Consider the following 22,890-nt stretch of genomic DNA (forward strand, 5'->3'; position numbering starts at 1 on the left):
TTACGGATGATTGTAAATACAGTAGAATTCACTTATTGTTTCATTGTTTTAAATAATTTTTTACATATAGAATTCACTTGTTGTAATAATGGATATTGTTGGGTTGCAATTTGAAAAAATTGTAGACCTATAAATTCCCTGTCATCTGTCCATCTTTCCTTAATCTCAAGAACAGACTTAGATAGATAAAAGACAACCAGACATGGACAGTTTAGGGACAGGAGGTCCCAATTAACTATATGTGATCTTCCAATGCAAACCAGAAGTCATGTTATTTCAATTCAAAAATTTTCCCTGAAAAGAGTTAGATGACTGGCATGACTCGATTGCTAAAGGAAAAGTATGATGTACAGGGCTAATTTGAAGATGGAAAGCATATATTTTAAATTAAATAAATTAAAAATATGGTTAAAAATTGCAACATGACATTGTGATGATGTCACAATAAAATAATTGCTCATTATCAATTATTTTAATGTTATTGAAGTTAACATGTTCCAATGTACCAACACAACCATATTTACAAAACTTTGTTATTATAATCAGTGTTTCAGTTTAGTTATCATTATCTTTGGTTAAATAGGCATTTTTAAACTGTCTTTTTATACATGTAGCTGATAACAATTATTACCAGTCTTAAATCAGTGCTCTAAATGTTAAATATTTGTCATTTTAATCGTTACTTGCTTGCAATAGAATAGTTTAAATTGTTGGCATTTCTTAGTTTAATGATTTGCTAGCTGTTATTACAGATAATAGGGAGTAAACAATATTGAATAAATAAATTAATAAATCTTACAAGTTTTAAAATTTATAATGTTTTTAACATATCATTTTAATGTTAAAATAAATAAAACTAGAATTTCTACTGATTGTAGTCTTTATTTACTACCTTACATAATGTTATTAGTAAGTTATTGTTATAAATAGTAACTAAAACTGACTGAATGATTACAATAAGCAGATTCTATTGTATATAATCAACTGCTAGATCATTAACAACATTGCCATAGGATTTCCCAAAGGATAATAATTTGAATCTGTCATCTAACAAGTGCATTTCAGTATCATTCACTGACAAATAATATATATCAAAAATCAATAAAAATATCAAAAATTATTTGTTTCTTTAAGTACTGTACATAACATGAAAAGATTTGTTCAAAACCTGAAGATAGTATATGGTAATAGGTCAAAAACGTGTTTTAAATAACATATTTTCTCTCAGCAAACCTCAGGTAGTCTCTCACTGCTTGTAGGAAGATGTAGTTACTTTTTGGATATACGAGATTGTGTATGTACTACACACCAAACACGCTTTGTTTAATGTAGCATAAATATTTCTTATCCAAAACAATCAATATTCAAGCAATTTTAGTAACTGCTTTTCTTCTTTAGGAATTACAAATTAAAAGAAGTTCACAATAATTTTTTTTATACCAATATTTTAAAAACACAAATAAAGTTTATGTAATTGTTACTATTTATTTATTTAAGTTCAAATTTACTAAATATAAAGTAAAAATTACAAAATTAACATCTTGAAATTTCTGTAATTTGAAATTTATAAGAAAATAACAAAAGAAATTAATTATTGTTTTAATAATTATTCTTATCTGAAGATAGAAATTATTAAGATTGACTAATAATCATTAAATAGTGAGACTATTTATATAATCAAATCCAGATTATAACAGAGAATTTATTTACGTTATCCTTAAAAAGTTCATCATATAGAGTAAAAAGACTTTTTCAATTAAATTAGTTGATTTTAGTATAAAATTAAATTTATAAAATACATTTTTGTATTTTAATTTTCTACTATACATTCTTTAACTTTGACACACATTTTTTTCTTTTTTTAAATCTGAATTATGAAATTTTTAATGAAATGTGTTTAAATTTTTAGCATAGGAATTTTTCATAATCAACTGAAACTTAAAAAATTTCAACTAGTTAATTTACTTAATACTTTTGGAAGTATTTAATTGGTCTTTAAATTAATGAAGTATATAAATATTTCATATAATGATCTAAATAGACCATCATTTAATAATTTATATTTATTCAGATTCACAAGCATTTGAATTTTCAAGTTACTGAATCATATGACTTATACATCCATAATTGTTTTAAAAATACATGATATTAAAAGTACATTATGCAATGTTTTCCTTTTAATTTTATCTACAGATATAATTTTAAATCTCACATTCTTTTAATCACAAAAAATATGATTTAAACTTGTTATTATTATTATGAGTTTTTACATTACTAATTAATTAGTAATAATAATTATGCATTTTTATCAATTTTCCTGAACATGTTTCAAAATATTAAAATAAATTTTGAAATATTTAAACATTACTTAGTGAGAAATAAATAATATTTAAAATACAATGAAATGCTTTGCTTTTTAAAAAATAAATCTATAATTTATAAAGGAAACAATATTTATATTTTAATACATAAAACAAAATTGCTACGTATAATAAATATATTCATCTTACAATTCTTAAAATAATAAATTATCATCTTGATATATTTAACATTAATACTTACCATCTCTATCATTGACAGATGATGATGATGTTTGTGTTTGTTTATTATAAGACACATTTTCTTTAGGTGGTATATTTGTTTGATGTACATTTACAACTGTCAAATTCAGTTTCCTGGAAGAGAAACAAATTTATTCTCATCTGTAAAATTTAATCCATATTTACAGGATTGTACAATACAAATGTCAGAATTATTTAAATTATTATAAGTTAAGTTAATGTTCTCTTATAAAATAAAACTTATTTTCATGATTATAACCCGAGAAAATTATTTCATTTTAAAACTGTATCTAGAATATTTAACATCTCTTTAATTATTTTTGAATACAGATACAATGTAAATTAAATAGTGACTTAAATATAATTTATCACAATGAATTAAATAATAAGTAAAGCTAGTTTCAAAAGAGCTTAATACTTTTTATAACACGGAGGTGTTAGATACAAAAAACTTGTTCTAATAGTTTCAAAGATATTTTACATTAAATAAGCAATCAAACTAGATAAACTTCAAACATTTCAAAACAAGAAAAACCTTTGTTCATTAAAAATTATTGTTTATTTATAAACATTTTCAATCATTCTAAGTGGTCCCTTTCAGGTTCTACAACAAAAATAGTTTAAAATTCAAAGCCATATATGCATATATTGTGAGGGATACAATGGCGAGGGTGCCCCTCAACAGCAAAAAGGGCAGTGAATCCTCCTTGAGAAGAACAAGAGCTCCTTTATGGGGTGGTGGCAGTTTCTTCCTGACCCTGCAAACATGATGAAAGCTTTGTAAGTCAAGCAGATATTCTTTCTACCATCATCTCCAGAAGTTGTTGGTGATGCCACTGTCTCATGAGGTCATGAAGTGGGGGATGGTTGTTAGGCTCTGGAAGGTCAGTAGTTCTTTTCCCTATCAAGAAGTGAGAGGGTGTGAGGGCCTCTGGCTCTTCGGTGTCATAGTTGTGTACCAGGGGTCTTCTGTTGAGGGCGGCTTCTACCCCGATGAGTATAGCAGACATCTGTTCTGCATTTACTAGGCTTTTCCCCAGTATCTTGCAGAGGCATCTCTTCACGCTCCCCACCATCCTCTCCACCAAGCCGCCTTCTCAACATTGAAGACCCAAGTGATGCCATGGTGAGCAGAGTAGCAGGCAATCTGCTTATCAGAGAGTTCTGGACCAAGGTGGGGAGGATGTGAGGGATGCGACGACGAGGGCTCCCCTCAACAGTGAAAAGGGCAGCGAGTGTGTCACACGACCAGAGAGTGGTTGGACCATTTTTCTCGTACTGATGTTTCACCGTTAATTGTGTATCCGTTTCCGAACGAACAGTAAAGTGTATTGTTCTTAGTCTCATCCATTTCTGTGTTATTGTGCATAGTCACAACTTATATTAAAACAAAGATAAATATTTGACTATTACATAAATGTGAAAATTAGCTAATACATAAAATAAAAATAATAAAATAAATACAAACATTAATAACAAATAAATAAAAAGAATAATTAAAAACTAAGATTAAGTATCAGAAATATTCAAAATTATTTCAAAACAAATCTCCAGACATTGGAATGTACAGTATATCTGTATCTCTTATTTTTGATATATAGTCTGTCTTATGTTTTAAATTCTCTATTTTTTTTCTTTATCTTGGTCAAATTAAGATACCTGACATATTTAATAATTTTAGCATTATTCTACAAAATTTTCTTGAACAGAGGAAAATGATGGTAACATGATAAAAATTTTTTCTGCTTTCTGATGTGTGATGACAGCAATCTGGAAGTATAACTTACATAACAACAATCAATGTTAAAATGCCATCAGCATTACACAATGTTGTGTTATGTCTAGTTCATTGCTTTTGTCCATGAATCTTTCAATCCAGAGGGGTGAATAAATTAACAGAGTTTTGTGTGTCATTCTGATGTTGTATTTTTAGAAGTAACTTTTTTACATAACTGGATAGTTTTTCGTATGGAATTTTCTTACCACTCAGATCTTCAGTCATAGGAAAAAAATATTACTCCATTGTTATGAGATATTTGGGGCCTTGGATGGCCCTGTCACATTTGTGATGACCATTTATATTTGAAGAGATTGGTTAAATCTCTCAAATCAGGATTCCTGACACCACTTAGTCAATTATGCAAACTAAGGTGCAAGTGAACATTTAATTAATTAAGCTTCTGGAATTTAACCCTTCTACAATGATCTGACAATATATTGCCAGTTCAGCTTCAGCTGAAACATAAGACATGACAATACAGTCAAACCTGTTTTTATGCGGTCTTTTTTTGTGCAATTTTTTATTTGTGTGATATTTTTTATGCGATTTTTTATTTGTGCGGTTTTTTTTTGTGCGATATAGTTGGCGACTAGTCTCGTGCGATTTGTCATGTCTCACGTTGACTTATTATAGCTAAATAAACTTATTATAGCATAAATGAACTTACTATAGTAATATTATTGCATGAATATGCAAAAAATGAAATAATTTATTTTTTAAGTCAACAAAACACCACCTGGACAAAAATATGTAAAATAGACGATAGACGAGACGATGCAGTCAAGTGCTGACATCTGTTGTCAATAAATTCTACATCTGTTTTAATTACGTTAATTAAACCTTCAAAGTGCTTTCACATTCCTGCACCATTAAGATAAGATTCATTTCAAAGCGTAAATTGAAGGTAATGTATTATTTACGTATTTTCTAAATCAGATTCCAAAAGGTTTGGCGAGATTCCAAGTAGCTGCCAAGCCTCGTCATGATTTCGTTTAAAAAAGCAATTCCTAGTTATTTCGTAAGGTTTTGAGTTATTTTCTATGTGAGACTTTTTTTATGCGGTCCCTATTAACCGCATAAAAAAATATTTTTTTAATTGTGTTGCGAAAACTATTTTTTATAGCCACTCGTGAAGTTTCGTACGATTTTTTTTATGCGGTCCCTATCCACCGCATAAAAACAGGTTTGACTGTATTTCGTCATTTTAAAAATGTTTAATTTTAATCAAAAATTCCTTTTTTAGGTTGCAGTACTTCTAATGTATATAAGTTACAGATACATATATATACATATTATGTTTTTAATTTCAATGTCATCAAGATAATATAATTATCTTGATGACATTCAGTCTTCCATGTGAGAGATGAGCTGATGTCTTGAGAGTAAATGATAAGTCTTTCGTGCCTCGTGAAAGGCCAAGGATACAAGCCTGATGATGAACAGTGGGCTATGCAAAACGTAAGTTGCATCTAAACTAATTAGCTAGCTAATGCTTAGAAGTGATCCATCACTTTCTATAAGAAATCTTGTCCAATCAAATTGTTTAAAATTAGACCTCCACACTTCCAACATGTAACGGAGGTTAGGCGGTTTTGCAGATAGTGTGAGAAATCCCACGCTAAGCTATCATTTTCAGGGGAAGTGATGTTATCTTTCTCTAACAGAAAGGAAGTTCCTTTTTCAACTTCATACAATTTTACAAAATAAATAAAATTCTATCAATTATTATAATAAAAATTTGTTGCATCATTTAATAAATTAAATTATTAACCCTGGATTTTCACAATTGTTATTAATGGAACAAAATGAATACCAATGAGAAATTACCATTCTCCTAGTAAACCTAAATTCCTTGTTCTTAAATGGATGCTAGAACAATGAGCAAAGGCTCTTCTTTTTAGATATCTGAAGGCAGACAAATTATAATTGAGCAAATCTTCTCAATTGTTCAGAATGAAAAGATGGTGATAGGACAATTTCCAGTATACATCAGTATGTACTTCCTTCCTTTCAAGATGATAGTTTTGTCTAGTAAGTGTTCATGGGTAAAGCACTCTTAATCCATCTTTAGTAATAAAAGGAGACTGCTTAGATGACAAAAAAAGATTTCTGTATGTCAAGTTTCTTCCAGATGAGTATGACAACAAAATGAATGTAAGAGATAATGTTGAAAAAAGCTAAATGAATGATGCTTCCAGTTTTCTAACCAATAGTTTGCATAGCAATACTGCTATGGGACTGCTCATAAAACATCCACATTCTACATGTAACAAATATCATTAAAGAAGAAGGATAAATAACAAATGAAGTCTAAAATATCTAAACAGCATTTAAGAAGGTTGGGAATAACAAAAGTTTTGAGTACACAAAAACACAGCAGAAGCTTAATTAATAAAAACATATTTTCAAAATCAAAAACTGCAAAGTGTTCATTGTTAGTTACAAATATCGTATTTTCTGACATATAAGACGACCCCCGACTTTTACAGTGCCCTATAAGACGACACCCATGTATAAGACGACCCCCGACTTTTGAGAAGATTTTCCTGGGTTAAAAAGTCATCTTATATGCCAGAAAACACAGTATATTGCTAAGTTTAATAATATTTTGACATAATATCTGCACTATGAATGGCTAACCAAGAATTCTGTAAGTGTTTCTCAAACATAGAAAAGAAGCTCCACACAGTTCGGGAGAGAAATCAATATTTCATTTTTATTTAACAATATTAATGTTTAATAGTGAAATAAATAAATCTAGATTAAATTGTAATAAAAATAAAGATATGCAGATGTAATTATTACATCCTGAAAAATTACCGTATTAGCCCGAATATAACGCGATATTTTTCGACCATTTATTTTCCGTTAAAAAATCGACTCGCGCTAAATTCGGGGTTTAAGTAATGGAATGTAATATAAACAAGGACATTTTCCTACAGAGATTGAAACACGACTGAACGTCAGACCTAGCTCGACCGACCACTTCAAAACAACCATGTGATCTAGTTAGTAGGCCTGCGCTTTTGTTTGCATAGCGCTACTATAGTAAGGCAATGTCTCTGCTTGTTCGAAGTTCATTAGTCACGTGATTTTTCGACCGCCTTTTAGTCACGTGGGCTCTCACAGACGCCATTTTTTATCTTAAAATTGTAAAATTTTTGGCTTCGCTCAAAAAATTATTATTGCATCTTTATTTTCTCTACTTTTAAACAATGTAAAATATTTCTATATTGACAAAAATGCTTTATTTGTGTCGAATTTAATGTAATTTTATACGTAAAACGCAAAAAATAAACATATCAAATTTCAACTCGCTGTAATTTATCTCATGTTTTACCGATTGCCATCGGGTTTGTTTGTAAATGGGGAAGAAATATGACTCATTCAAGTTAAGTCAGTAGAAATTTCATACTATTGCGAGAAAATTTGTCAATAGACCCGCTTTACCCCCTAACGCGAAAGTCAATAAAGGCTAATTGTTTTATAACCCTATTTTCAAATGCTTTTTTCTGAGTTGTAAATCGACCAATTGACTAAGTTTTTATTTTGTTTTACTCAGAAAAATCTTGTGTTTAAGATTTAACAGATATTTTCTTTACATTTTTACACATGAATTTTTATTTTTAATTTTTTATGTGATATAGTCGTGTGTTAGGCCTAACTCGATCGTTGACATAAATGTAACCTGTGTTATTAGCTATAAATACCTAAATAAATGCTTATCTGATTGAATTTTACTTTCTTTGAAATTCTTTTATGAGTATTATTTTTTTTTCTAAATATCTTTATGAAAATTTTGAAGTCGCGTTAAATTCGGGGTCGCGTTATATTCGGGCTAATACGGTAATACACATACATACAAACTATATCACCTCAAAATTTCCTTCCTGATATCTAAATACCAAATATAATAGTATAACAGAAAAATAAACTGATAAAATCATAGAATATTACAGTGTAAATACTGATTTTATAATTTGTGATTGATATATATGCATGCATATATTTTGGACGTGATATATTAATAACACTGATCTCAGGAACAAAATTGCCAACCAATATTCTATCAAGTGGCAATAAGTTACAAAAAATTACTGTTTAATATAAATTTGTAAGAACAATAGACATTCAGGACTAAGAAATAAAAGTTTTATAGTGAAAAACCAAACTAATTTGATTGTAGTGCAACACAAAACAGGGCTTGAAAAGTGTGATGCCAAAACTAGAGTCATCTCATTACTACACTTGGTTATTACTTATTTCTATTCAACTGTGTTCTGTTGGGTCCTGTATGTCCGTGTGTGTGTGTGTGTGTGTTTATGTAATTTCTTTTTTAAAAATTTATATATTAAATTTAAAATTGTGTCTTCATAAAAATTATATTCTCTTACTTTGAAGGTTTTCCAACTGACTGTTGACCAGCAGGAATTGAATTGTGATCAGGAACAGGTGATAAACGTGCTTCAGGAACACCAATAAATTTCCCACCTGGTGAATCTAATAATTATAGAATAAAGTTTCTTATTTAATAGTTAGTTTTGAAAACATTTTTAACTATACAGAATAATTTATCAATCTACACAGATAAATAATTGCAAAATATCACTGAAATGTAAATAGGCTAATTGAAAAATTATAAAAATTTAAAGATTGTAAAATTAAATATTACCAATTACTGTACATAAATTAGTTTAAGTAAATTTTGTTATGTCTGAAAAATCAATTTTCCAAAATAAATTTATTCAAATAATTATACTTATATAATTTATTTATTTCCCTTTAATTTCATATTTCACATGTGACTTAATTAATATTAAATTAAAAACTGACATACAATTTAATATATGATTGTACTTTGAAAATTAATACTTTACTGTCTAATATATAATTTTGAAAAATGCATAATTAAATCTTATAATTATAAAAAGAAAACGAAGCTAGAAAGTAAGTTAATATGATACTAATAATTTGAATATTTACCATTTAAAGGAATACCAAGGGATGACAATATTTTTTCTGTTTCATCTCTAATATCTGTTTTTGATGACTTAAATGTGTCTTCAGTCTGTAAATGAAAAATAAATATTCTTAAAAAGTTTTATAAATCTACATTTAAATTTATTAGTATATCAGATAAAGAGCTATAGTATAAATTTCAAAATTCATTTGAATACAATATACTAATATTTTGATTTATGTTATATTTTATAATTAGACAATTATCAACACTAAATGATTGAATTAAAATAATTTTTTTATCAATGTTACATAACAGCAATAGACATATATTATAGCAACGTTAGCTATTCTTTTAACAAATTTCGCATTTTAATATTTTGAGTAACTTGAAAAGAGAATATCATAAAAACTTGTTATCTGAAAAAACTTTTTCACAACCAATCTGCCAAATTATCAAGCTATTAAAAAACTAATTTAATAATTAAATTGATTTAATTAGAATAAAGTTATTACTTTGTATTACAAGTTAGATTTTTTTAATTAAAACTCTAAATTTTTAAACTGTAGGTTTTAAATTTATGAAATATGTAGTATCAATTTAATAAGATATATAATTAATACTTTTATAGTTATTTAAATTTTTCAATTTTAATAAAGAAATAAAATCCTAGTAAAGGTCCACTACTAATGGTCTGGTCCCTCCTTTAATCTGGACAAAATTATGAGAAGAAACTTGAAATTTCCATGGCCACAAGACTAGTTTACTGAGCAGCCCCAGAAACTGTGCAAGGTGCATTCTTTACATTATTTACACTGCATTTGTTGGTGGTGTTACTGCAATTCTGTGATATTCTTAGCTTGTTTTACTTAAATTTAAGCCTAGTTATGGCTTTTAAGAGAGATGATAGTGTCAGTGGTGGTGTCAAATGTACCAGTCTATATTGATCCAAGATGAAGTAATTAAAAAAAAATGAACTCTGGTGTTTCAGTGTTTAAGCTGTGTAACATCTATGCTTTTGGTTCATCAATTGTGTCTGTATTTCATTTATTTGTTTATTTTATTTACATTTACACATTTATTTAATTTAAGCTTCTAGCAGTCCATTGTATACTCTAGACACATGGGAGGTGTAAAATTAATGGGTTAGAGGTATGTTGAATTATTATACAAGACCACAGTTGGTCTAGCAACATGGTTAATCTCACAAGGCTTTGGAACAAGGGTGCTGGAAATTTCGTGTTACCTGTAGTGAGAAATATCTCCGTATCAATTCCAGTTTAAATATAATATTATAATTAGTACAGTATATAGTATTATAACATATTATACTACTTACATAAATTATATTTTAGTATCTTTAGAAAAAAACTTTTAAACACTAAGTAAAATTTTCAAAATCTTTTGCTCATGTCTTCATAGACATGATTGATATCTATAAGCAAAATATTTCGTATTGCTCTAAATCAGTTTTCATGTATTTTATAGGCAAAAACTAAAAATAAATAAAACAACAAGAATATTTTTTTTTCTTAACTTTATTGAAATAAAAATAATTTTATTGGCTATATGATAAAACAACTATTCCATCATTCAATTAAAAATCTACAACTTCAAGATAAAATCATCATTAATTAAATACGTTACTATATTTATGCTTAGAAATTCCCATTAAAAGTAAGATTGTGTATATATCACAGATATTTTTTCCCTTCAGAGAAATGTTTCTCTTGATTAAGAGTCTATATTTTATGAACCTAATGCATTATTTATAAATCAAATGTATTTAATTATAATAAAAATATTTAACATCTGAAAACTAAAAATAAACAAATAATAATAATACTAACTTAATACAAGGTGCATCTGAAAAGTTCGGTGAATGGTCCCATAGTTTAATAACTGTGCTGGTTAGGAAGTTGTGCTCATGCAGACGTAGTGAGAGACTTTCCAACTAATGCCCCCTAGCATCAAAATCACGACAGTTAAATGAAAGTGCACACAACAAACAATGCAACGCAGTCAGTGTAAGAAGGAGTGTCACTGCAAAATGGAGCAACGCATGAACATTAAGTTTTGCTTCAAATTAGGCAAAATGGCAACAGAGACACATGAAATATTAGTGAAAGTGAGTAAAAAGTGTTTTTTTTGAATGGTTTAAATGCATCAGAGATGGAAAGGAAGATGTTGATTGCCTTTTTCGACAGCAAGGGCTTGATCCATCATGAATTTTTACCCAATGATACAACCATCAACGCAGAATTCTACGAAAGAGTTTTGAAATGACTGCTGAAACACATCCGGTGACTTTGGCCACAGTTGTACCAGAGTGGACAGTGGACTCTGCTCCGCGATAACGCCCGTCCGCACACTGCGAGCAACGTACGGCACTTCCTCGCTACATGGCAGGTGACAGTTTTTCAACACTCTCCATATTCTCCAGATCTGACACCTGCAGATTTCTTCTTGTTTCCCTGCCTCAAAGGAGTCCCAAAAGGCCAACGCTTTTCCAACATTGCGCAGATCCAACAACGTGTGACAACAGTGCTTTGTGCAATACCAAAAGAAGCATTTGCTCACAGCTTCCAGCAACTGTACAACCGATGTCAAATGTGTGTTGTCGCTAATGGCAATTACTTTGAATGCCAGTAAAAGTATTTTGTTTGTATCTCTTGTTTCCTTTATTTTATGAGACCATTCACCGAACTTTTCAGACACACCTTGTATTTAAAACAAACAAACATACATACATAAATATATATACAAACTATTAAATATCTAAACTACAAAAACTATAAATAGGGTGGTCCAGCTAGGACAAATCAGCTGTTTTTCTCTGAAAGTATATCTTGTAAAAAGACAAAACCTATGTGCTTATGATACACAAATTTTCTGCTCTGTCCATCACAGCACGTTTACCAGTGTTGAAACTTTTTGTTTTAAATGGTACCTATACTGTTATTCATATAATTAAAAAAAGTATGACCCTCTCTGTATGATAATGCAAACATTTTTAAAATCAGCTGTGCTATCAAAAGTACAGCCCAATATGGGCAGAAATTTGTAGTTTTCAAGAATAATCCAACACTGTACATGAAAACATTTTTATTTACAAAAATTGTTCAAAGCATCCTTCATGTATCAGCAGACACAGTTCAATATTTCTTTATACATAACATTACAAAGAACTTGATGTGGAATTTGAACATGACATTATAATATGCTTTTTCAATGCTTCCAAACATGTGATTTCACTACTACATTCATATATCTTATCTATAAGATGATTCTCACAGAAAAAATCCATTGATGTTAAATCAAGTAAGTGAATAGACCATCTGATATGTCCATATACTGTATTTCCATTTATTCCTTTTCAATATGAACCAAACGTATGATCTAAATAATGTTTTATGATGATAAAGCCAAGATAAAAGATCTGAATGCCTTTCTGTACCCTTCTGTAAGACCAGACCTAAGACCCTAATGAGTTTTAACAGATAATATCCAAAATGAGAAAACATCTTTAATACTAATTGATGTGAGAAACCTAATGTAATTAAAAAATAATTAATTTATGACATTTGCAGTCCAAAAGAATAATCAGCAAGTATTGCTAATTATTATACCCTATTATTTGGTCAAACACCAATAATAGATGTTTTTGATTGTAATGAGTGTTTAAATTAAACTCCTTTTTGGCATTTAAAATGTCTTCAAGATAACATTAATTTAATATAATTCAGTATTAAATTGAATAATTATTCATTTTAATGTTGTAATAGAAGAACATAGAAATAGAATTATCAAACATTATCTGTTTCTTGACATTCATACTGTTTTTCTAATTTATTACTTAATAAAATTTCTTTTAGTAATCTGAAACCATGCTGTAGACTTTGTTATTGCTTCGGACACAATAAGGTGCTATAATTCACACCTACAAATAGATATAAAAGAAACGTTCAGAGTTGCAAGCCAAAATATAATTGATATGTACCATTCCATAATATGGGAAATAATTGAACCTAAACTGATACAACTCAAAACTGAACCCGAAATAATTGACCTAATCGAATTTACCTATAGAAGCAACTACTTTGAAATAAACAGTAAATATTATACACAGAATAGTGGAATTAGTATGGGATCTATAATTGGACCAAAACTAGCAGAGATTATAATGATAGATATAGATAGACAAATAAATGAAATATATGATATAAAATTCTACAGAAGATATGTAGATGACATCGAGATTAACATTAATGAAATCCACAATATAATAAATAATATCCATAAAAATATCCAATTCAAAATAGAAGAAGAGAATAAAACTACCACCAGTATAAATTATTTAGATATTACAATTAAAAGAAATAATACAAATCTTGAATTTGAATCATTTAAAAAGCTGTGTTCAATAAACACTACCATCAACTACAATTCTAACATACTACTTCATATAAAACGAAACATATTTAATATGGAATACACTAAGATTAAAAACAGAACTAGTATACATACCAAACAAATTGAACATTTAAATGCACTCAAGAAAAAATTTATTCTCTCGGGATACAACTCTTAGCGCTTGGGAAAAAGAAATAGCCAAAAAAAATAGATAAAGAAATAAGAATAGACCCTAAACAAACAGACATAAAATATATTCGGTTCCCATACATAAAAGGCTTGTATGAGAAAGTTAATAAAGAAGTCGAAAAAATTAATGTAAAACTGGTCCCGACATATGAAAAGTTACACTCTAGATTAACTGCAAAACAACTTAGAAACACAAGCATAGCAAAGAAAGAAGAAAGCAAAAATGTCGTTTATAAAATTCCATGCACGTAAAAATACTAGTTTTTATATAGGAGAAACTAAACATAAAGTTAAAGTAAGATTGAAAGAACATATAGCCGACTTAAAATATCAAAGACTAAATTCTGCCTTTCATGAACACTATCTTTTAAATAACTGTAATATAGATAAAACTAATATAGATATTTTACACAGAGAAAAAGATACATATAAAAGAAAATTTAAAGAAAGTGTAGAAATCATCAAAGCTCAAAATCGTATAAACAAAAATCCTAGCATTGCAATAAGTAAAAACTGGCTAAAAATTTTATATTAATTATTAATCATGTTCACCATTTTTTATTTTTATTATTATAGTTCATGTAATAATTTATAATAATAGATATTAAACTGTTAAGTAACTTAACAAAAAATATACAACTGTAAAATTGTCATAGGCATTATACGATATGCAAATTTGTATTATATTATGTAAAGGATGAATGAACATCAATGGTCAGTATGCTTAATTGTCAAGTTCATTTGCGATGTCACTGACATATAAAGCCTTGGAGATTTTTAGAAGAAACTTGAGAATATGCTGTTTATAATGTAACTTTAATTTGTAAAACTTGTATATGCATAGGTATGTTTTAAATCAAAATATTTTTATAAATTTTTAAAAACTTATGAATTTTTTATATATGTGTTGTATGTTCTTTTAATATTTTAGTTGACTGAAGAGGGGCTTAGGAGCCCACAATGTGTACATTTTAACACGTATCAACTAAATAAAAGATGAGAAAAACTGCCAAGTGTGTGAATTATAGCACTTTATTGTGTCCAAAGCAATAATTAATAAAATTTGTTAAAATTGATCATTAAAAAATTTTTCCTTCTGTACATAAAATCTTAAAATTTAATTTCAAACTTCGTACATTTTGGAATGAATAAAATTTGACAGTGAGTAAATAAGTAATAGCTGATTAAATTAAACAAACCTTCAAAGAAAAAAAAATCAATAAAATTTTAAAAAGAGGCTATCTTTATCATCATGATCAATCCTTTTTGTCCCATGTAGAGAATAAAATTGGAGGGCTCTGATTATCTCAATCATCCAATTTCTGTTCTGTGCCATTTGCTTAACCTCTCTTCAATTTTTCCCTAAACTCCAATAATCATTTAAAATTTATCTTGTATACTAGTACTTTTTTTTTATCAATTAACAGGACTTATTATATTGGAATTATGGATGCAGATATTTAGTCTTACAGATCAGAAATAATATTTTTTATTTAGTTCACCTGTTTTTTTTCTGATAGGTTCTGGTATTTCTACATCTGTCATGTTTAAAATTAGTTTTCTTTCGTATTCTTCTTTTTCTTTTAAAGTCGGGTATCCTATTTTTTTAACCAATTTATTATATTTATTTAAGAAAAACTTACCGGAATTGTCCTTCTGTTCTTGTTTTTGTGTTTCTGTTCTGTTCCAAGAATTTTCACTTTTTGTTTCTTCTTTATTTCTTTTGTAATTTCTTTAATTTGTACTTTTTATAATTTATATTAGAATGTATTATTAATTTGTTTATTTTTTTCTACATCATGTCTTTGTAAATTTTTGCTGATATTCACTGGTAAGCTCTAAGTTGGTAATATTATGGCTTCTATTTTACATTTCTTTAAATACTATATTAAAAAAAAATATATTATTTCTGATCTGTAAGACTAAATATCTGCATCCATAATTCCAATATAATAAGTCCTGTTAATTGATAAATAAAATACTAGTATACAAGATAAATTTTAAATTAAGATAGAGGACACAAAGGCATAATAATCATTCTTTGATTGATCTCCTGATCTTAAACATCCACTTTTTCTGTTTCACTTTGTGCTTTAACGCAACACCTGTTTTACAATGTCATCATTATCTTGTCTGTGTATGTGTGAATAGTGCCCAAAGTCACAGGATAAGTGATGACGCATAAATTGATTTAAAAGTTTGGAATTCAAAGATTGGCTTATGTGTAAATTTTTGTTTTCGTTAATTTTGACAAAAAGCAGTTTAGTGTCTATATTCTGTCCAGTTAAATAAAAATACATTACAGTATGACTGATCCACTTTCACTATGATCTCTTTTCATGGTAGGCTAGTTGATAGTAGCAGGTATATTTCATCAGGTTTCTCTTAATAAGTAAAAAAATACAATTCACACTGATCTGCTAGTTTTAAATTCTGTTTCTTGCATGTAATTTTATCAATTACATTTCTGATTCTTCTAAGTGTAAAAGCACTAAAATTTTTCGAAGTACAGAGAAAAACAGTAATTCCTCTTCAGTTAAAAACTGTTAAATTCTTTATTTGAAAGATTATGATACTTTCTCCAAAATAACACCCTTAGCAGTAATGATTATAATAATACTTCTCCAATCTCAGAAAACTGAATATTTATTATAAATTTTTTCCAATAATGACTATAAGAATTCAGCAGTCTTTTTATCGTTACATTTCAGCATTCTAAATGTTATAGATCAATTTCAGGTGATCTAGTAGTGGCATGTAATAGAATAGGTAAAATCACAACAGTAGTTGTTTTTTCAGATTCATACCTGACAAATGGGTTGATCATGTTGAGTTTTCTGGGTTTACTTCACATGAATAACACTTGAATAGTAACTAGTTTCCTATAGAAAGTCCTCTTGAAAGGCATCCCCTTGGCAAATTGTCCTCAAATTGCATTGTCCCACTAACCACCCATCAATTCCAGGTGCTTTATTATTTTTTTAATTTTTTTTTTAATTAACCTTTGCATTATTTCTTAGATTATGCTTGACTTATCTATATTTATTCTATTTAATATGACTGATTCTTCATTCTTATATGCTTCAGAACATTTGTAAAATTATCCACTCAACTGGTTGGTTAGTTTGGTATATTCTGCTATAAGAATTCTGAGAGGCTAGAAAAATATCAAAACATTAACCATATGAATAAATAATGAGATGTACTAGTGTACTCAGATAACATTGAGAAGATTTTTTAATGATACCACTATAGACTAGGACAGTGATGGTGAAACTGTGGGCAATGTACTCATATGGAATGTTTATAAAAAGTATTAGATTTATAAATTTTAGAGTATTTGACCATTTCAGAATTTTTTATATATAGTATGAAAGTAGGATCCTAAAGCTGTTTTGAAAAGTCTTAAAGTCAACTAATCATGAACATCAAATAGAAAATTTATCACTAAATAAACAATGGAAAATTTCTCATTGAACAAAATATTTATTCGTTATAATCACATTTTCTTTTTACTTACTTAGAGTTAATTTTTGTGATATGGATTAAAAGATCAAATAAAAATTAAAAAATTAGTAAAAAATAAAGGCAAAAAATATTGAGGTTATATAAAATTTGTAAGCATGATTTTTTTTTTAAATATTTGACACACAATTTGGAGTTACTAAATTTTAAATACAGTAGACCCCCTATAACACAGTAGATATGTTCTGTGTTATATGAATCCGTGTTGTACGAGTCACTTAAATACATGAGCCAATCACAGCCCGGCACATGTACAGTTTAGGGGCTACAGCTTTTGAAAGGTTTTCTTCCATAAAATTAATTGATTCTAGACTAATTTGGTCCAACATTTCCAAATCACGTATAATTTTTGGGAATAATCCATATAAACTATGCTGTAAACAAAAAATTGTAGGAATACTTACTGAGTGTGTACCATTCAACGACGCCATTGCTTAAGCTTGTTTTTGTCGCAAAGCAGCTCATCAAACGGTGGACGAGTGTTTCCTGATCAGCAAATTTTTCACAGAAAAATAACTTAACTTTGGAGACATCATTAATAAAATATAATTTTTATGGCCCTTGAATAATAAATGTTTTTTTAGTAGGTCCAATGCTCGTTTAAACTCAACAGTTTGTACAATATCCGCTATTGGTCCAGATTCGACCAATCCTGTCGCGACACGAGTCGGCGATGACATTTACGAGTCTCTTTTAGCATGTTATACAAATATGATCGCAATTTTTTTGCCGTGTTATACAAATCCGTGTTATATGAACCCATGTTATAGGAGGGTCTACTGTATAATTTTGACCCATCCACAGAAGAGGCCATTGCTAGTCTAGGATAAATGTTAATGTAGTAGAAATACAAAAATTGAATATATTTGACTATTATGCTTAATTAACACATTCAGTGCTGAAGATATGCCTTGGAGCATTCTATATGCCTTGTCCAGTATGCCGAGGATGTTCATGTGCATCCTCAAAGTATCAGGTAACCAAGAAAGTTTTGTCATTTTTCTAACATGGAAAAGAAATGTAAAAACATGTAGAAAGAAACAAAGTATTCATCATAATAGTTATCCCATATGCAATAACCTTTTCCCAATGGGAAACATGTTTGTAAATACCAATTTTGTAAAAATCACTATTTCTAAAGGCAAAAAAAAAATCTCCACTGCTCTTCTGTAGCTTCTCTGTTTCTGAACTGTTGGTTCCATAGATAAAGAGTCTAGGCTTAAAAAGAGGTTGTAGTCTGAAGAACTAATGTCAGGAGAATAAGATGAATACATAAGAAGTTCCCATCCAAGACACTGAATCTTGTCACGGGTTATACATGCAACATATGCTCTTGCATTATTCTGTAAGAAAAGAAAGCCTTTGTGGTTCATTCTCATTGGCTGTTTTTTTTACAGTAGCCATCTGCAGTAATGGTCTAATCAGATAGTAACAATTCATAGTGAATAATTTCCTCTACTGCCCACCATATATACAACAACACCTGCTAATAGGTACTGGGTTTGGAGATCTGTAACATAGCATCTGTAGATGATATCAAATGATGTATCTCTTAAGATTACTGTATAAGATCCACTTTTCATCATATGTTAAGAGGCAGTTCAGAAATAAGTTTGTTTGGTAACGAGTAAGCAATCCCATGAAAACAGTCAATTGATGATGCTTATTGGCAGGTGTCAGTTGATGTGGTATCAATTTCTGAGTTTGTACACCAAGACAAGGCAAATGTACATGAATAGTTTTGTCACAAACTTTGAATCTTTGTGCCAATGCCTGGCTGAGCTGAATCAATTGCAGCTGTCAATTCATCATCATCAATGATAGACTGTCGCCCCTCAGATGTAACATCTTTAAGTGACTCATGCAGATGAAAATCATTTAAACTATTGTTGAGTACTGTAAACACTAGCGAAACTTTCTACAAAAGCCTGGCATTTTTTGGAGGCACATTTATCTGTTCTTAATTTAAACTCATACAACATACAACAACAAATAATAATAGAGGTTAGAGTACTCATTTTCAAGGCACTTGATAAACTATTCAGGCACATCATCTCAACTTTTTTGCACATCAATAGACACTTCAATACTTCTTATTTTCTACGTCACTAAAATTATAACTCCATCTATCAAATGATATGCATAAATACTCTTTCAATTTGTAGTTATGAAAAAACAATATAACTATCTTGGTTACCTGATAGTTTGTTTACATTATCACCTAAAATTTTATCTGCTGTTTATAAGAAAATTTATTTTTATCATTTATTGTACATTTCAAAAACTATATTTCATCCATTAGTTTTGTATTATTATTTCTTTGACACTTTTAATACATATATTATAATTAAATGAAAAAAAACTTTTTTGGCATATTAGTACAGAAACAGGTTTTTATACTGGCAGTGAACATGTTAAGCAATTTGTAAAAGGATATGCTATTGTCTGGAAAGTCTCATTAATGTAGATGGTGAATCTGGAAATGTTATATAGGTCAGATTAGTAATATAGAGCAGTGGTACTAACCTTTCTGACCTCATGGATCCTAAACTCACAATTTTGAATCCTGCAGACCACTAACAATGTTTTTAAAACCATACCAACATCCATAAAATAATGATCACAAAAGTTCCATTTTACTTTATTAATACAAAATTCACTTGTTATAATTAAACAAATTAGTGTGAAGTTTGTTGCTTCTTGTTTGAAATAAGTTTATGAATTCTTGGCTCTTTTCCATGAAGGATGACAACAACACTCACAACATTATTTATTGATAACAGTCATTTTGTTTTTGGTTTTACATTCATATAAAAAATCCCCAATGAGTGAGAAAAAGCAACCAAGCATTTTGCATTTCTTTTGTAATGAAACCTTGAGTTGATCAATGTCTAAATTTCCCCACAAACCACCAAAATTTCTCACGGACCACCAGTTGGCAACTGCTGATATAGAGTTATGCAGTCAAGAGATAACTATGATTCAATCCTATGAATGGTCTTTCAGGTGAAATGTTGCTCTAAAGTACTGTACATCTGTAGTTTTGGAAGCTTTCCTTTAATGGAAATAACAACATGCTGTTTTAAATATCATATAATTTATGTTTTATGTTTATTTATCATCAATTCCATAACTGTGTTCATGCAATTGGTCAAGACATCTGGGCATAACTCTGAAGATTTGTCAGACATTTGTTCAGCTTTTAAATTGAATAATAATTATATTTATTTATTATTGTTATTATATTATTAATATTAACTATTTTTACTATACGGTAAGTGCTCATTGCTAATGAAAAAGTATTAAAAATTTACGATGATAATTCAATCTTTATGGGCCCTTGACAGTTGGGGGTCCAGGGCTTAAGCCCTATTAGTCCCTATGTAAATCTGCTCCTGGTATTGTTTGTTGAATGGTTGGATCACAAAGGCCACTCCAGAGGTGTATTGAATCTAATTTGCTATGTAAAAATAATAATATCTGATGTCCAGGATATCTTTTTGCTTTGTCAATGTACTTTCTAAATTTTACATTACTTTTCTGCTTGAACTATAGTTCATAAAAAACAAAATCACCAAAGTGACTAAGTGCTTTCAGACTTTTTGGAATAGGTGTTTGAAAAGAACATTTTGGACAACTCAGACATCCACAGAAACTCTGAAGTTGGATAAAAGTCCAAAAGCTCTTAGTCACTTTGATGATTTTGTTTTTGATGAACTATGGTTCAAGCAGAAAGGTAATATGAGATTGGTCATATTATGAAGTTAGATTATATTTATTTCTAAACATATACTTTACCATATTTAAACACAAACTAATGTTCATCTGTTGGGTGGCATCTAAACTTATTACACATTCAACTTTGATTACAAGGAGCTATAAGGAAATCCAGGTTTCATTAAAATTTAGTTTTGGGGTTTATTTTGTATTCTACATAGTATCAAGATAACATGAATAACAGTATGTTTAATTGTGCTCTTATAATATTAGTGTGAGAATAGATCAGCTAAAGTACAGAATTCTGTTCTTTGAGTATGCCAAAGTATCCACTATGGCACTGAGAAAATAATTAGTCGGTGTCTTACTTATACTAGAAAAATCAACAGAAAAATACTCACTATTTGGGAGAATTGCAGTTCTAGTTTGGAGAAGTTAATGAATTTAAGATAAGATCTACTGCTCAGTACAAGTGGAGCAATGTAAATAAATAGTAATGACTGTGCTGTATTGGCAAAGTGAGTGAATAATGAGTAGTCTTTAAAAAAATAATCCTCATCCACAATGAGCACTTAGTCTTCCTATCCCTAATGAGCACTTCTTAGTCTCCCTTGACTTTTAGCCAAGAAACATTAACCCATTATAGTCTTTCCATGCATTCTTACATTTACTTTGACAATGAGAATTTTGATCAGTACCACTGACATTGATGATCTGTAATGTATGTGACTCTGTTTAAGTGGTTCACTAATTACTTAACTTTGAAAACCCAATATAGCAACAAAGATGACAGTAATGTATCAATTATGACTAGTTTAAACATGGAGCAAAGTTATTGTTCTAATGAGATGTATTTTAAATAATACTTAATACTTGCTTTTATCCAAATATTTTTTTTGGTATTGTAATAAAATATTTGGACTGTTTTAAAAAAATGGGAAAAAATTTAAATCTAAAAATTCAGAAATTCTTCACATTATCGAATTGTCATCCTTATGTAAGAAAAACGTGCTTTATCGTACGCAAAAATGACAATTTTCAAGTTAAATATAATTCAATTTCACATATCATATGGGAGTTACCTCCTTAATTTCTTTCTCTTTTTCTCGTCTTCTCCTCTCTTTCTCTTCTCTCATCAAAGCCAACTTAATTCGTTTCCTTTCTAATTCCGCTCGTCTGTCCGTCATTTTAATAATATTAAATATAACCGAGTAAAATATTGTTTTTTGATTTAAATACAAATATATTCAATCAAATCACAAAACCATATCCGCCATCTTGGATACTAACGAGCGCTACCTGTCCATAAATTTTAATTAAATTTTTAAATGATGTTTATATTTTAAATCGTTAAAATTCATAAATTGCGTATTAATTATTAAAACTGATTTCTACTAGTCTTTATGAAAATTTTATTAATTTTACAAAAATTTTAACGAAAGAATAAAAAAATTAACATCCGATAGAGGTCGATTGCAAGTTTCAAATTTTAGCGGGTTTTTTTTTTAAATTTTTTGTATGGAAGCTGTGGAAGTGTCGCTTTCCTTGTATTTTCTAAAATATAAATACATATTGTGCGATTATTTTCATAAACAAGTTCTTATATCTTTGTTTCGTGCTAATGTATCTATTTTAAAATTAAAATAAATAAACTGTCTATTTTTGTCATATCCAGTATTTTGTTTATAATTTTTTTTTTTTTTTGGAAACACAGTTTCCCTATTATCAAATGTCACCGAACGCCA

The 22,890-nt window shown here is 28.8% G+C and overlaps 1 protein-coding gene across 8 annotated transcripts in view; it reads right to left on the reverse strand.

Moving 5' to 3' along the window:
• LOC136980497 (cytoplasmic dynein 1 intermediate chain 2-like) overlaps positions 1–22,434 on the reverse strand; it is a 71,183-nt gene extending 48,749 nt beyond the window's left edge. For all 8 annotated transcript variants that reach the window (XM_067276634.1, XM_067276633.1, XM_067276632.1 and 5 more), the window contains exons 1-4: positions 22,228–22,434; positions 9,325–9,409; positions 8,736–8,841; positions 2,563–2,675 (exon numbers count right to left, since the gene is read on the reverse strand). In XM_067276634.1, the coding sequence (XP_067132735.1) occupies positions 2,563–2,675; positions 8,736–8,841; positions 9,325–9,409; positions 22,228–22,332 (409 nt within the window). In that variant the 5' untranslated portion in view covers positions 22,333–22,434. The remainder of the gene's footprint in view (positions 1–2,562; positions 2,676–8,735; positions 8,842–9,324; positions 9,410–22,227) is intronic.
• Positions 22,435–22,890: the final 456 nt, after the last annotated feature.

Source organism: Centruroides vittatus, unplaced genomic scaffold, assembly GCF_030686945.1.
Source record: "Centruroides vittatus isolate TY-2023 unplaced genomic scaffold, ASM3068694v2 contig_7, whole genome shotgun sequence".
Classification (NCBI taxonomy): Eukaryota; Metazoa; Arthropoda; class Arachnida; order Scorpiones; family Buthidae; genus Centruroides; species Centruroides vittatus.